The sequence below is a fragment of the Culex quinquefasciatus genome, chromosome 3, assembly GCF_015732765.1.
Source record: "Culex quinquefasciatus strain JHB chromosome 3, VPISU_Cqui_1.0_pri_paternal, whole genome shotgun sequence".
In the NCBI taxonomy this organism is placed as follows: domain Eukaryota; kingdom Metazoa; phylum Arthropoda; class Insecta; order Diptera; family Culicidae; genus Culex; species Culex quinquefasciatus.
The window spans coordinates 78,213,046-78,230,405 of NC_051863.1; the positions used below are offsets into that span (position 1 = coordinate 78,213,046).

Sequence of the window (17,360 nt, forward strand, 5' to 3'; positions counted from 1 at the left end):
GATGAAGTTTACGTCGCCGATGTGGTGGTTGTTCCTGAGCCCGTGTCCTCACGGCTATATGAGGAGTCGTTCTAAGATGTGATTACAAGGATTCATGTACTTCATATGAATGGACATATACTTCTTTTATTGAAATTAATTGACATCACATAAATGCTTATAAAACTAATGTCTCCATTTTAATGAAAGTGAATTTACTTTATTTTTACATTTATTTGCCAAGCACGTCACACGAAAACCAAAACAACTCCCTCCCGGTTTAGGGTAGCAACCTAGCTCATTCTCCGTTGTTGACGATGACGTCATGCGGGTCATAGCATTCGACGGTGCATCTGAATCTGTCCTGAAACTCGATGCCACTGCCTCTTGCAAATTCCGGACTTCTTGTGGGCCAACCGCTGAAGTAACACCCGAGCGGGACTCGCGGGGACGGCTGTTTGAAGTTCTCCATCATTGAGACGATGGATTATTCTTTAAAAACTGAAAACGTATAATGTAATAGATGAAAAATGGAAAAATATCTGATAATATCAGAAACTTACATGATAAAACACCTAAATATATATTAAAAAACAACTTCTGTACAAAAAAATTCTGAATGAGTGACTGCAAGAGTGAGCAAGAAGTTTGTTTACTCTGGTACTCTCTCTTTCACACTTCATTCAAAGTCAGAATCGTGTTGCCAGTTTGATGGAAATTTTTAGAAGTGTTGCTAGTAGCGGCACTAAATCGGCATTATCTTAGCTTTTGACAATGCTAATGATTTAGTGCTGATTTGCATTAACAAATGCTGTTGGAAGACTAATCAGCAATAGAATGCCGATTTATTGCTATTTTATGACTTTTTTAAGTGCTGGATGGTTACTTGGGAAGTCAAAGGTAAGAATGATTATGTTACATATCATACATACAACTACTTACCTACAACAAGAAAAAATTAAATATATATAAATAAATATTCAAAAAGACAATACGCAAGCCAAGGATTGATACCTAAGAGCAATTTGGTTTGTTTTGATTGATGTTGTTGATTAGCCCTTTTGTGTTTTGTTTGTAAAACTACGTATTTTCGGAATTTTGTGATGATGGAGGGTGTTTTAGGATCAGTTTTGTTCGCTTTGTATGATTCTGACAAAAACTCAGTTTGTTTACATCTGAGGGTTTCGCCCTATTGAAAACTATCGTAACGAGTAATTCCTTATTTAAGCGAAGAAAAAAAAGGTGCGCAACATATTTAGAGTAGCATTTTTGTAATAACGTACGAAAACTTAAATTATTCACAAGTGAACTTATTTAAACAGCAAAATTTTGAAGTATTTAGCGAAAATTTTATCGAAAGCCATACATCAAATTTCTTGTAAATAAATTGATGGATTGTTAGAACGAAATTGCATTTCTGTAAACAATTCATAATTATTTATCACTTATGCATGATCTAGACGATAGCAATGGTTTAATGTGTTTTAATGCTCTAGGATATCGCTAAATTATTTTAAAACACGTTAAATTAAGACAATATTTTACAAATTTTCTGTGTCTATTAGTTAAACCGAAATAAAACATTAAAATTCACATCGCAACAGGGATCAATGTATATCACAGTCCTCCAACACCCGATCACTGTCTTCAGTTATCGATAACACGTTTTATTGTTATGATTATCCTTTGGAAATGTATTAATGGTTTTCAAATGGACTTCAACAAACATCAGGCCAAAAACAATAGTAAAAAAATGTGTTGTTCCTTGGCTTTCTCTATTGAAAACCACTTTCAACTGACTGTCAAGATTCCAAGCGCAATATATGCTTCCCTAATACCGACGTAAACGTCAAGTACGATGCGCTTGACCATATGCTGGAGGTCCGTGCGCAGTAAATCACCAACCGCTGCGTCAAAATACGTTTCGAACGGCTCCATAAACGTTACGGCCAGAGGTTGCAATCGATGTGAACAGTGCGGCCGAAAAATCAGTTCGGTGACATTTTTGTCACGTGCTTTTTCGGCGAAAGAGAAATTTGTGAGGGACGATTGGCCATCAACAATCAGTAGAACCGAATTTGCTTCCGTCGGTCAAACATGTGCTCAAACCATTTGATGAAAGTGGTAGTCGTCTTATAGCTGAATTCCATCAAACGCACCGTTTTAAGAAAATCACCTTATTTGGTGAATCGTGCCCGAAGGAAAATCATGAACGGTGGCAAATGCTCGCTGACATGCACATCATGACGATTGTAGTCTTGCCCCGATCAGCGGAAACAATTCCTCCAACCTGCTTCTTCATCTTCTTTGCAGCAACTATCTTCTTCTTCCTGGGCAGAACCTGTTCCAAGTTATGTTGCATCAGAACAATGTATCTAACCCTTTCAGATGGAAAATAAGCAGAATCTTACCAACGACTTCCGGAGTATCGTAAGAGTTATTTGGGACATAATTTAAGCCACGAACACGTGCCACAGAGGTTGGTCCTTCTAGCCATTCTCTTCCGGTGATCGGCGATTTTGCACGCTACATACAAAAGGAGCGTTCTTTTATTACGCAACGCAAACTTCAACGATAATAAGCGACCCCTGAACCTTTACCGATTTCGCTCAAAATTGTCACAGTTACTTATTATTGCTTAAAGAATCCAGCCAGAGGGTATCACTGATGACGATTTTTTTGTCACGCTTATGTTGATCTACACAAAAAAGCCGTAACTAGATTCCACATTATAGTGACTCATGGTGTCGATCCAAATCCCAAAATAAAATTCCCTGACTTTTCCCTGACCTCTCCAGACCACAATTTTTTTTATTTTCTATTTTTTACTAACATATTGTTTGGAGCGTTTTTATGGTTTCATGCATTTTTCTTTTTGAATATTGGAAATTCATGATATTTAAAAACTTCAATGACTATTTTATTTTATTTTTTTTCTAATTCTGCAAAAACTTAAAAACTTTTTTTTTTATTTTGTCAATTATTTTTTTCTTATCGAACATCCAAAATGAGCAACTATAAAAATTTCCTGTTTTATTATTTGGTGATGTCATTTAAAATGTTGCCCTTTACCAAAAATCTAGAGTTTTTTTATTAGGTCTTATAAAAATAGAAAACACAATAGCTTATAGGACCTTTTTAAAAAACAACTCTAGAAATAATTAATAATTAAAATTGTTGCAAATTTCAAATTGCGATTAGTTGATTTCACTTCATTTCCCAAAGAAAATTTAAAGTTAAAAAAAATCAATTGAAAATTTTAATTAAAGTAAGAAGTTATGTTTAATTTTAAAATTGTTGCCTTTTGCCGATTTTTTAAACGAATTAGGCCGATGCTATTTTTGATTGTGTTTCTATTAAGAGCGAGTCCACGAGCAAAGCATACACATCTCGCATCGACCTCACCAATCTGCCTGAAATTTTCAGGGGTTGTTTGTACATATAAAACTAGCATCTGGCCAAAATATGAGCACTCTAGGTCAACGGGAAAAGGGGCAAATCGGGACACAAAGTTTAAAGGTTCAAAAACGCCAAAAATCTTAAAAAGGCTATAACTTAGACAAAATTCAATTTATTTTCAAAATTCAAAATTCATTTGAAAGGGCTTCAAAAATGCAACAAAATGCAGGATAGAGGACCCCAATTGGTTAAATCTAAAGGGAGTTTTTGGCATTTTAGTGAAAAAATAGCATAATTTTCAAACTCAAATTAAAAAGTGTTCCATCCAGATATTAACTCGGTTCGACCTGCAGCTTGTAGGAGACATCTGGGACTACCATCTGAGACTGAGAACGCTTTGGGTAAGGCAGTTTAACATATTAAATAGACACTTTTACTTTTAGTAAATTTTTTGGTTGTAAATTTATGCTCGGGGGACCCCTAAGATCTCATTTTCTGGTGATAATTTTATCATATTCGTGTTTCTGAGACAATTTCACTACAGAAACATGCATAAAAATGTTTATTTTGTTCCATTTTAACCCTTTAAAAAATAAAAATTAAAAAAAATTAAGAAGCTGCTTTTTCTGGTGTCATCTAGTATCCTTGGAAACGAGCTTGATTTTCAATAAATGTGAATCGAAGATTTTTTTTAACTTTTATTTTTTAAAGGGTTTAAATGGATCAAAATTAACATTTTAATGCATGTTTCTTTTGTGAAATTGTCTCAGAAACACGAATATGATAAAATTATCACCAGAAAATGAGATTTAAGGGGTCCCCCGAGCAAAAATTTACAACCAAAAAATTTACTAAAAGTAAAAGTGTCTATTAAATATGTTAAACTGCCTTACCCAAAGCGGTCTTAGTCTCAGATGGTAGTCCTAGATGTCCCCTACAAGCTGCAGGTCGAACCGAGTTGATATCTGGATGGAACACTTTTTTATTTGAGTTTGAAAATTATGCTATTTTTCCACTAAAATGCCAATAACTCCCTTTAGATTTAACCAATTGGGGTCCTCTATCCTGCATTTTGTTGCATTTTTGAAGCCCTTACAGATGCATTTTGAATTTTGAAAATAAGTTGAATTTTGCCAAAGTTTTAGCATTTTTAAGATTTTTGACGTTTTTGAACCTTCAAACTTTGTGTCCCGATTTGCCCAACTTCCCGTTGACTTCGAGTGCTCATATTTTGAATAGATGCTAGTTTTATATGTACAAACAACCCCTGAAAATTTCAGGCAGATTGGTGAGGTCCAAACGACGTCCCATACAAAGGGGTATGCCCTGTTCGTGGACTCGCTCTTAAAATAAACTAATGGTTTTGGAGACAAAAACTTGGAATAAATATGTAATTTTGCAGAACCTTAAGAAAGATTAAAAAAACTGAAAAACAAGTTCATGTTTACGGTTTTGAAAAAAGATCTAAGTCTTTTTCAACAATGTTTGTATTTAAAGTAAACGGTTTTCTGGTTATTTGAAGATAACATCTTCTTAGATAATTATACAAAATAATATTTTTGTTATAAAATTTAAAAAAAAGTGTTCTGCCTTGACCAGAGCCTACAGACGATCATTCACACGATCAATACATTTTATAAAAATAAAAACAAATAAAAGCTCGAGCTTTTCAAAAAGTCATTATTTATCAAACTTAGACATTTGGGTGTTTTGGAATAGATTACAAATTTAAGCTCGATCTGACCACGGGAACTCCTCCTTGTAAGCCCTTGAATGTTGTTTAGGAAAAATATGTAAAATGTAGTTGTTCAATCCCTATGAAATCTCAGATGCTGGATCTTAATTAAAGTTGAAACAATTTTCCGAAGAGACCATAATTTATAAATTCTTGAACCCTCAAATTCCTCCATTCAGGGTTGTTACGGAGAAAGCGAAAAAAAATCCGAGCCACCCCAATCCGCGCAAAATCCCCGTCATTTTAAGAAAAATAATTTTGCGACAAACATACAAAAGAGTTTCATAATAAATTCAATTTTGTAATCTCAGAAGGCAGAATCAAGAAACGCTGAAAATACCAAAATATAACTAGAGGGAAAGGCAAAACAAACATTTTGGCAAAAAATAAAATAAAAAATTTCAACATTCAGAAATTAAGATCTAAAAACTGAATCAAATCTAAATAAAGAAAAATAATACAATTTTCAAATTGTAATAAATCCTCGATCTTGAGATTTTAAATTTAAGATACAGTTCAAACTCGATGATCTTACTTAAGCGTCACTTAGAAAAATCGAAGCAAATTTTCCTACATCTTCTTCTCAAAATTTCTCTAACCGAAAAAATAACTCCAAAAATACTTCAAATTTTATCAAGTTTTCTAAGATGGTAACAAGAATGGCAGCATTCAAGAACCTAGGAATTTAAGAATTTAAGGATTTAAGAATTTAAGAATTTAAGAATTTAAGAATTTAAGAATTTAAGAATTTAAGAATTTAAGAATTTAAAAATTTAAAAATTTAAGAATTTAAGAATTTAAGAATTTAAGAATTTAAGAATTTAAGAATTTAAGAATTTAAGAATTTAAGAATTTAAGAATTTAAGAATTTAAGAATTTAAGAATTTAAGAATTTAAGAATTTAAGAATTTAAGAATTTAAGAATTTAAGAATTTAAGAATTTAAGAATTTAAGAATTTAAGAATTTAAGAATTTAAGAATTTAAGAATTTAAGAATTTAAGAATTTAAGAATTTAAGAATTTAAGAATTTAAGAATTTAAGAATTTAAGAATTTAAGAATTTAAGAATTTAAGAATTTTTTTTTTTTTTTTTTTGGGAGGGTGATCCAGCCGCACATCGTTGATGTCGAAACCTCTAAACTGGGCCCTCGTCCTGTCACGTCCGTCAGTAGTCTTGTCGTACATTACAACTAGAACCAGATCTGCCAATGAATTAGTACACTTCGACCAAATAAACACTGACGCTGTATGGATCTGACTCTAGAATAAATGCACAGTTGTGTGTTATTCACAAGTCCAAAATGTTCAATTATTCATATAAGTCCAAATATTCATTTGCGGATAACTACCTAACTTGAATTGAATACAAGATTTAAAGCAACCTATCCGAAAGCTACTCTTATCTCAAATCCCCGACATTTTAATTATTAACCAAAAAAAAAAACGTTTCTTTTAAAACCTGTCTGGCTTCTTTTAAAAAAAAAAAAAAAAAAAATAACAGTTGATATTTTACAAGTCGTGAATTGAAAAAGAGACGACCATTTGTTCGTCAGAATTCCAGTAGATCCTCGATTCGCAACAATGGTCGATACAATCATAATCCGAAAACCGTTAGTTCAACAGATCAACGAATTTAGTCCGATATCATTTCACTATTGATTGATCGAGACTCTATGGAAATTTTGACAAATCAGAATGGTTCTTATGCTACTTGAATGAAAATCACCGATTCTGATAGAATTACTAAATTCACTGTTACTAATTTGTCCCTAAATAACTAAAGGCAAAGTATAAAAAGTTGATATTTATAGTTAAAATCCTAAATTCTACAAACACTATTTTTTTAAACCCGCATCCTAACCTGACACCCACATTAAGATAGGGAAAAATCACATATGTAGCGGTTCATTGTACAAATGTGATATTTCCACTATCAGAGAACCTCCTTGTCTCGATGACAGCTTACCGGCCATCGATTAAGCCCTGAGACTACGCCAAAGTGGGTTCTCGCAGCATGAAGTGGTGTCCATGTGTAAAAATGGAAGCTTCAGCAATATACTGAACACTTCGATTTTAATTCCACATCGAATCAAATCATACTCTTTGCCAAACAAGCATCAAACCTATGACACTCATTATGACAAAGCCCAGGGAAGAATTTAAGAATTTAAGAATTTAAGAATTTAAGAATTTAAGAATTTAAGAATTTAAGAATTTAATAATTTAAGAATTTAAGAATTTAAGAATTTAAGAATTTAAAAATTTAAGAATTTAAGAATTTAAGAATTTAAGAATTTAAGAATTTAAGAATTTAAGAATTTAAGAATTTAAGAATTTAAGAATTTAAGAATTTAAGAATTTAAGAATTTAAGAATTTAAGAATTTAAGAATTTAAGAATTTAAGAATTTAAGAATTTAAGAATTTAAGAATTTAAGAATTTAAGAATTTAAGAATTTAAGAATTTAAGAATTTAAGAATTTAAGAATTTAAGAATTTAAGAATTTAAGAATTTAAGAATTTAAGAATTTAAGAATTTAAGAATTTAAGAATTTAAGAATTTAAGAATTTAAGAATTTAAGAATTTAAGAATTTAAGAATTTAAGAATTTAAGAATTTAAGAATTTAAGAATTTAAGAATTTAAGAATTTAAGAATTTAAGAATTTAAGAATTTAAGAATTTAAGAATTTAAGAATTTAAGAATTTAAGAATTTAAGAACTTAAGAATTTAAGAATTTAAGAATTTAAGAATTTAAGAATTTAAGAATTTAAGAATTTAAGAATTTAAGAATTTAAGAATTTAAGAATTTAAGAATTTAAGAATTTAAGAATTTAAGAATTTAAGAATTTAAGAATTTAAGAATTTAAGAATTTAAGAATTTAAGAATTTAAGAATTTAAGAATTTAAGAATTTGAAAAAATAAGAAATCAACAATTCCAAAATATCAGAAATTCAGAATTGTCAAAATTTAGAATCTTTGTTAGAGTTTAACAAAAATGACTTTTTGGCGGGCATTCAGGGGTTTGTTCCGGTGGGCATACTGAGCCCAAATCCCAAATATGAGCTTGATTGGACGTAACAGGAGCTGGCGCTCCGCCCTTCAATTTTAAATGGGATTTAACCCATAAAACAAGATTTTTTCAAATATGTCACTTTTTGAGGCATTTTGGCCACTAAAGTGTTTATTTTCAACATAACTGACGTGTAGGCCAGATCCTTGCACATCTTTTGGTATATATCCCGGGCAGATGGTAATAACATAATTCATGCCATTTCAATAACAAATACTGTTAAAATAACAAAAAGTGTTATGGAATCTTCTTGAAAAATCCATTTCTGCATAAGGGTTCAATAACACTTTATGTTATCATAACAAAATTTGTTATTGGTCTGACATTCGTTGAAAGCCAAAACAACTTTGGAATAACATTTTTTGTTATGGAAGAATAACTCCAATTGTTATTGGGGTGATCGGATTAGTTGTTAAAATAACAAAAAATAATGACAAAGATTTGTTCGAAGAATAACTAAAAATGTTATTTGTTATTAGTGTGTTATTACAATAACAATCCAATAACAAAAAAATATAACGACGAATAACAAATTTTGTTATAAATAACATCAAATGTTATTGGCCCAGTATTTTCAAATATCAAAAAATGTTATTCCCAAGTTATTGCCGTCTGCTCGGGATAATATTGAAGTTTGGAGCATCCTGGAGCTCGGTACAGACCTTCAAAGTTTAGCATTTTTTCGAAAAATTGGTCCCAGCAAAATCAAATGGCGTCTCGGGCGTCGCGAGGTGCGACGCATATCTTTTTAGCCGGGGACGATTTTTCGAAAAATTGCCAAACTTTGAAGGTCTGTACCGAGCTCCAGGATGCTCCAAATTTCAATGTTACATATACCAAAAGATGCGCAAGGATCTGGCCTACACACAATGTGGCAAAGTTTGGCCGGGAATACATTCAAATACATCATTAAGGGCGAATTTTCAAAAAGAAATGAAATTTTGTAGTAATATTTTTAAGATCATCGAAATTCTCTGACCCAGCTTAAAATTCCCTGACTTTCCCTGACTTTTCCAGGTCAAATAAAATTCCCTGACAATTCCAGGTTTTCCCTGACTTTTCCAGAAATCGACACCATGTGACTGAACGAAGTGAAGACAAACAACCTGTTTTAGTGATTGTGATATAAGGTTCAGTAAACCAGAACAAACGATAAGATATTGTTAAACCACTTTATTTGGATTTAAATCGAATAATTAAATAAACGATCAGAAATGACAATCTGGAATCATGAAGAATCGCAAAAAAACGCCGATAAAACTCACCAGTTGGTCAATATTGGTTCGTCGGCCGGAATCCAGTGTTTGTTTCTGTAACAAAAATAAGAACACATTTTGAATACTTTCGTATGAAATTTTAAGAAGCCGCCATCGAATAACAGTTAAAGTCAGTTGCCAATATAATCTAGTACGAAATCGGATACGATCAACTTTCACAAAACGTAAAAGCGCAGAACGAGATAATTTCGTATCAGTCTCGTCATCGGTATCATCATTCTAATGAATCGAAAAGTAAATGTTTAAGAAAGTAGCTCACCATATTAAACATGATCCGTAAGATTGATCATCCATCCATACGATGCATCGCAATGCTGCAACGAAAAGAAAGAAAAGTTTAGTTTCTTGTCGGTTCAGTGTGAATTCAACTCAGTGTAGGCGCAAATGTCAGTGCTAAAACTTTTTTTTTGCGTAGGAATTAGGAACAAGTTTGCTTCATGTTTCGATCAAAGAGAGCTGAGTAGAATCATCACGATGGGGTTTTGAAGTTGTTAGCTTAGAATGTTATATAAAACTTACCATTACTGGAGATTGAGCTTGGCATCACATCAGGGGTTCCGAAACTTTTTCGAATGAGTAGTCGGTGTCGATCAAAAGCACTCTGTAAAGACAATAAAAACTAACATTAGTTTTGTTGATTCTTATAGGTTATTCGTAGAAGATATTAAGGATGGTCAGTGCTAAAACGTTTTGCGTAGGAATTAGGAACAAGTTTTCTTCATGTTTCTATCAAAGAGAGCTGAGTAGAATCATCACGGTGAGATTTTTATAGTTTTAATAGAAGTTGTATGAAACTTACAATTACTGAAGAATAGAGCTCAAAATCGCATCAGGGGTTCCGAAACTTTTTCGAATGCGTAGTCGATTTCTGAAATATACAGAGAAAGATGTTGTTAATCAACTGCATTTGGAAAAAAGGTTGTTTGATGATTTAATGAAAGTCAGTTGCCAATATAATCTTAGCCGAAGTCGTAACACTTAACTTTCGTAAAACACAAAAGCAGCAAATGTCGTATGACTTTAGCTCAGTCTCGTCATCGGTATCATCATTCAAGTACTTTAATATTTCTGGAGCAACATTTGAAAAGGGCGCATAAGCATTTTGACAACTGAAACTATTCCGCAAATTCCGGGTCAACAGGTAAATATTTAACAAAACCCGCAACGTTAGAAGATAGCTGGGAAGGCCAGCTATTGTTTACCACTTCGTGTTTTGTGGAAAAGTTACCTGTTGTCTCGTAATTACCAAAATAGTTGCGGCTATCAAAATGCTTATGCGCCCTTTTCTCGTGTTGCTCCAGATTTGTAGTAGGTATAAATGAAAAGATTGCTTACCTTGACAACATTGAAGTTGGACGAATCAAACGTTCACTGCAAGGAGAAGAAAAGCTAACATTAGTTTATACTTTTCAGAGAACCAATCAGTGGAAGCTTGTAAGTTGATCAGTGCTAAAACATTTTGCGTAGGAATTAGGAACAAGTTCTCTTCATGTTTCTATCAAAGAGAGCTGAGTAGAATCATCACGATAAAACTGTTGGCTAAACAGAATTTGTTTCATTACGTACCTTTTGATTCGACCCGTTGACTTTCAGCACAAGCTTCTTCCTCGGGGGTTCATCCAGCATCTAGATGTGAGAGAATACCAATTACTATCAAGTGCAACAGCATATCTTCACAATGATCAAGACAACGAGTCAGTCGCCAAAAATAATCTTTACCGAAATCGGGACATTTCACTCTCGTAAAACACAAAAGCGATAAACGTCGTTTGATTTCAGTTAAGTCTCGTCATCGGTATCATCATTAGGAGAGACGGTGCGTTTGAGATGGTTGGGGAAACTTACCATAAAAGTTGTCAAGTTGAGGCTTCCGTATCACGCTGTGGATTGTTACTCTTGTCATGGTGAAGAACCTGCAAAGAGGAAAAGAAATGGTTATATCTTGGGTCGATTGGCTCTAATTGTTGAATGTTAAACAAATTCAAATCAGAAGTTAATTTAATGCGTAGGAATTAGGAACAAGTTTTCTTCATGTTTCTATCATAGCGAGCTGAGTTGGGAATCATCATGAATGCAGTTTACTAATTTCAAGGAGCTTTTAGAGTTATTTCAACTTACTTGATCAGACCGGTGTTGGAACCATTCATTGAAGAAAATGTGGCGTAACAATCTGTAACAAGAAATAAGATTTAGAGTTTTGTTTGTCTTGCTAATAACACAACGTTGTTAGATTGATGAAATTCAGTAGATAATTTTAATGCGTAGGAATTAGGAACAAGTTTTCTTCAAGTATGTATCATAGCGAGCTGAGTTGGGAATCATCATTGAAAATCTTATCAGTGTGTGAAAGTATTGATCGAGCAACTCACCTTTTTGAAGTTTTGTAAATCAACACCGCTGCGGTTTTCATTCCAGAGGTCCGAGGAGGAGCTGCAATGTTAACAGATATAAACACATAATTAAGAAAAAGTTGTCAAGGTACAAGGCAGGAATGTTGCAGTATAATCTACTTCAGTCAAAATCATATAACTCGTTCATTATCTTGTGGATTCAGAGACGAGAAATAACTAAAAATGATCGAATCATCATAATTAGCTTTGATTGTTTTTAATGTTAATATTTCGATAATTACCTTTTTGTTTTGAACAAGTCCCAGATCTTTGATGATTCCAGCAAATTTTACCTGTAAATAAAATCTGTTTCAACTTTCATCACAAATGGTAAACTTTGACGATACTCACGAATCCGACACAAGATTAAGGGAAAGGGAAATTTCGATAAAATCTTTAAGCTAAAAAAACGTCATTCTTGTACAACGAAGCTAGTGTTGTATTTCTGTTCTTTTTTCATCCATCAGCGAGTTGGTTTTAGTTGCTGTATCTTGACGGGGGGGAACACACACATTTCTCAGAATAACACACGCTCGCGCCTTAGACCGATTCCTGCACTGGCGGTTCGTATCCCTCGGGGCGGTCCACGACGACGCCACCCTCGGCGGCACCAGTCGACACTTCGGCTCCCTTGCCACCGCCATCGCCGTGCAGCTCCAGCAGGTTGGCCAGATCGAAGCGGGGCTTCTTCAGGACCTTGACCTACGCATCAAACAAACACAATTAACAATCGGCCATTGCACTTTCGCGCACCACCAAACCATTACCTTGCGGATGTAGACGTCGTGCAGCGGGTACACTCCCTGGCACGCCTTCTCAATGTCCTTGGCGATGGAGTCGGGCAGCAGCTTGTTGACGACCTCCTTCAGGTCCGAGCTGGTCACGTTGTTGGTGATGATCTGGGTCATGTTCTTGCGGATGGCCTTGATCTGGGAATGCTGGGCGTAGCAGGTCTTACGCTGCGAAACCTGATCCTTGATGGTGAAGCCGATGCAGAACACACGCAGCAGGTAGTTGTCGGTGGTCTTGACATCGACCGAGCACTCAATCAGGGTCTGCCACTTCTTGACCATGGACCTGGGGGAAGCGAAAGCAAATTTCCGGTCAACATCCGTTTGTTTACATCCGACCGCGCTCACAAAAGTTTTAAGGTTATGACCCCCAACAAAAAAAAATACCTCCTCGAAACTCAAAAACTTACCGCAGTTTGTCGGTGGTCAAGTCCATTCCGTGGAAGTTGCACAGCACGTTGCGGCCATGAACATCCTCGGCAATCAGCTTGAACTTGCGGAAAGATCTCTCCGCGTCGGTGTCGTTCTGCAAATCAGCCAGAGAAACCTCAAACACGCGGCCCTTCAGACCATCGGAGGCAATCCGGGTGCCCTGGGTACGGTTGACCAGGGTCTTGCCGACCTGCCGGCACGAAAACATGTTCGGGGCCTTCACATCGTACCAGTCCTTGCGGGTGAACGGATCCACAACCTTCTTTTTCGATCCTTTCTTGCCTCCCTTGGAGGTTCCCTTATTTTTGCCGACCGCCATGATTACACTTCACGATCAAAAAGAAACAGGAAACAGTTGCGCGGTGACTTTTCTACGAAGCAGTGTTGCCAACGCCACTGGGGATGTTTTAGTACAATTTTAGAACAGCGCTGTTTGATTTCACGCTTTCGAAAAGTCTGTAGTAATATTAGGGCCATACATCCCTCGAGTCGGATATTGTGGATTTAGCTCGTTGTTGTTGTTGTTAATTTATTTATTTCTGGCAGCTTTAACCTTCTTGGTCATTCGCTGCCCATTTAGCTCGTAGCTGGATTTTCTGGCATCTTCTCACGGTCATTGGAAACGGTCGTGGATAGACCTAGGGGTTCCCAGTTGGAGTGAAAAAAATCAATTTATAGAAAAATTATGGATTAAATTTTTGCTTTTTTATCACTTCTCCGACATCAGGAATAATTGTTTGAACATGCTCGCAATTTTTTTATTCGGTCGGAAAAATATTATTTTTCTTGAAAAAAACTTCCATTTTTAATCACATGATCACCCCTAATTCTGGCTCGATGCCGCCATCATGCGACCGCGTGCTCCGTTTGTTTGTCAACAAAGCTGCAGCTGGATGGTGAGACGAAGTGAGGGGGGAAGAGATTTTGACATTTTTATGCCCGCATCTGGCCCGCCGCCTATTTCGTCGGTCACTGAGTCGCCGGTCGTTTCCAGTGACCGAGTCCAGCTAGGTACTGATCGTACAATATAATGTCGCTCTGGCAAACCTAATCGAGCGATTTCCACTCTCGCCGCACTTTTTCTCTCTGCCTTTTTCTGTCAAGCTTAATTTGGTATTACTCGATCAGAGTGTAATACAACTTTGTTGTTTATTTGTTTATTTTGTTTATTTAATAAAAAACAAAATAAAATTTGTACCTAGGGGTCGGACAGATCGGTCAATACATTATCAACGCATTAAAATAATTGGTCAGTATATCGACATTTCGTCAATATATTAACGAAATCCCACCATGCTTATAGGAACCTTGGTGAGTTGAAATGTCATATTCAAATCAAAACAAAACAAATTTTAACGGTTTCGGTTACAGTCAGGAGGGCGTTCCATGGAATAAGTGGCCTGGGCGCCGTTTCGGCGCTGTTCTACATAGTAAGTGACGACTGGCTTCACCCCCAAATCGGTTCCAAATCGAGGGACATAGTCTCGTTACGGTGAACCAGATCAACCAACTGCCGGATGCGGATGCGGAGTCGAGATTACGGACGTGTTTGAGCGGGTTCGAGTGAGCGGAGGCCTGTGGAAGTTGGACGTGCAGATTTCGGTCCGGTCGGATCGAGTGCTTTTGAAGAACACAGGACAGGAGCGAGGAAGGGTTGAACTAAGGCGATTGAGGAGGTTAGTAAGCTGGATGGTTTAACATCAAAAAATTCAATCGACTTCCTCCCTCAGATTCTTTTCCGGTTCTAAACAACCTCGGTGAGCTTCGCTCGTTCAAGCGCATCCGCTACGATCGCTAGTACCAGATTCAATACCAACGAAGCCACGGGTGGCGGCGGTCGGAAGATTCCGGGAACCAACAACAAGATTTACATTCTTGCGGCACTTGTACGGTGGTTGCGGAACGCGGAGGTGGTAAATCCATTTCGTCCCAGTTGCTGCACTTCAACCAGACCTACAAACGGTTCGCGGGATACATGCCGACGAAGAATTCAAACTCTTTGTTTTAATTTTTTTTGTATAGTTCTTTAATTTGCTGTTTTTTTTTGTTATAAATATAGTTGTGTTTCCGCTTTTTATTGATAAACCACCGAAAAAGGGAGAGGAGGGTTTCGTTTCGTCCTGTAGCAGGCCCTGGACACCCTTACGACGAAGGGCCTCAACTCGTCCACCGTAGTCACGCAAGAAGTCGTGATGGATGAACACTCCCGGGGTTTTTGTTTTCTAAAACGATCTTCTTGATGGTATTCTTCTCAATTGTTGACTTAGGAGGGATGGCCTTCTACAGATTGTGAGCCTTTTTTATGTGTTGTTCTGTGCAACCGGCGTGCTGTAGACGGTTCCGCAGAAGCCACAGCATAAGTCCTGAGATGCTGAAAAAACACCTTGTGCTCCAAAGGCAAATGATGGCCTCCTTCAGAGAAGCAAACGGACACAAACCAACTGAAATCTAGCTAGCTAGAAAGTGGTTTTTGGCTTCCGTGCACATTTCCGTGAACGTCCTCGGGCGCCACACCGTTCCGGATGGTTTCACCAAGTCTCCGTCCCCGTTGTTCCACGTCGGGCGGCTCAGACAGAAGGGTCATACGAAGGAATCGTCGATTCTGGATATGAACCGTGTTAAACTCCGTTTTGCGCAAACTTTTTTGAAAATGATGTTGTGATGATGTTTAAAAGATGTCAAATTTAACCGAGATTAATAATACACGGTGGGAACGCTAGCTCAACTATTCGTCGATCTATTGACGAAAATATCAAACCCGCCGTCAATAGATTAACGAATAATAAAACTATCGACTCTGTCCAACCCCTAGATTTGTACTATTTTTACCTGCAGAAAAGATCAACATCATCTTCCAAAATCTTCGACGGCATCACGCAAGCGCTGATGCTAATAAGCTTGACAGAAAAATGCGGCGAGAGTGGAAATCAGAGTTCGGAAAACTACTCAGTACTCACACTCGAAATAGTAGGCTTTCTCACAGCAAACACTCTCGATACTCACCGTGAGTGCGAGGGCTGAGTAAATTTATTCAAATTTGAGTAAAATTAGGGTGGGAGGACGCCGTTTCCAACAGTTTATTATTTAATCAATGAACATATCAACCCAAAATCAAACGTCTTTATCAATCGGTTGTACATTCGATGTAGCGTCAATGTCGAGATTTGAACCATTGTGATAAAAAAAACTTCTAATTGATAGCCCTGCGCCTCTACCACAGTGCTATCAATTAGATCATTAGAAGTTTTTTTTATCACAATGGTTCAAATCTCAATGTCGCTACCTCGGATGTACAATCGATTGATAGAGACGTTTGATTTTGGGTTGATATGTACATTGATTAAATAAAAATACTTTTCCACTGATTGAGCATAAAATTAACCGATGTAGAGTTTGACATCTCGAAATTTGTTTTATTTGTTAACCCTCGTGAGCCCTCAGAGCCCTCTTTGTGAGTAAATGAGGAAGGCCCTCACACTCACCGAGAGTGTTGAGTAATTTACTCACAGGTAACTTAGTTTTTCCTCATGGTTGAGTAACTCGTGAGTGAGTTTCCAAAACTATGGTGGAAATCGATCGTTTAGATTTGGTGCCAGAGCGACAAAATATCTTTTTAGTGACGTTCAACCTCGCGTTCAACACAACATGCCGTTACACTCAGAATTAGAGGTGATAAGTTTGTGATGCGTAGTGTCAGATAGTCTGATGGGTGAATAAAATCTTGCTGACGAAGACCGATCGGGGCTTTACATTTCTTAGCGGGATATTGGGAAAGCAGACAAAAATCAAAATAAATACACAGGATGATGTACACGCTAACGACAGACTATAGAATTGTCTAATACATGCGCACGTAGATTGCTCTATTGCGCGTGTTACCCAAATTTGACGACAAATGCGAGACGTCCATCGCTATCACATTCCAAAATAAGGGCGCGATGCTGTTGCGCAATACGAGACGTCCATCCAGAGTCCGCTCAGCCTGAAGACAACAAAACTTTCTACATCGCTGTCAACCAGTGTTGATATTTTGAGCGCTCATCCGCTCATGAGCGAGCATTTTTCGCTTATTCGTTAGGATGAGCGCGACGCGAGCTAGCTCACGTTTGCTCGTGCTCGTGTTTGCTCATTAAATTTTATTTTATGAGCGAAAATGCTCATTGCTCCCGCTCGCGCTCATTTTTGCTCATTGAGCAGAATGAGCGGTATTTTTTACCTGTTACGGGTAAACGAAAATAACTTTTTTTTCAGCTTTTTCAGCAGAGCTTCGAGATTGTTTTTTTAAA

At 36.3% G+C, this 17,360-nt stretch overlaps 1 protein-coding gene and 2 long non-coding RNA genes across 3 annotated transcripts; all 3 read right to left on the minus strand.

Annotated features, from left to right (window-relative positions):
* Positions 1–157: 157 nt before the first annotated feature.
* LOC119770074 lies at positions 158–947 on the minus strand. The gene is made up of 2 exons (XR_005278646.1): positions 543–947; positions 158–480 (listed from the first exon to the last, which is right to left on the minus strand). It is a non-coding gene; the product is annotated as an uncharacterized LOC119770074 (long non-coding RNA).
* An 8,395-nt stretch (positions 948–9,342) lies between these two features.
* On the minus strand, positions 9,343–12,052 carry LOC119769690. The gene is made up of 9 exons (XR_005278487.1): positions 11,831–12,052; positions 11,580–11,631; positions 11,307–11,374; positions 11,028–11,087; positions 10,797–10,832; positions 10,261–10,329; positions 9,981–10,062; positions 9,721–9,775; positions 9,343–9,494 (listed from the first exon to the last, which is right to left on the minus strand). It is a non-coding gene; the product is annotated as an uncharacterized LOC119769690 (long non-coding RNA).
* Positions 12,053–12,266: 214 nt separating this feature from the next.
* On the minus strand, positions 12,267–13,426 carry LOC6040845 (40S ribosomal protein S3a). Its single transcript, XM_038263071.1, has 3 exons — positions 13,053–13,426; positions 12,619–12,928; positions 12,267–12,553 (listed from the first exon to the last, which is right to left on the minus strand). Exons 1-3 carry the CDS (start codon positions 13,391–13,393, stop codon positions 12,392–12,394), a joined length of 813 nt encoding a protein of 270 aa, XP_038118999.1. The 5' UTR covers positions 13,394–13,426; the 3' UTR covers positions 12,267–12,391.
* Between the last annotated feature and the right edge of the window lie 3,934 nt (positions 13,427–17,360).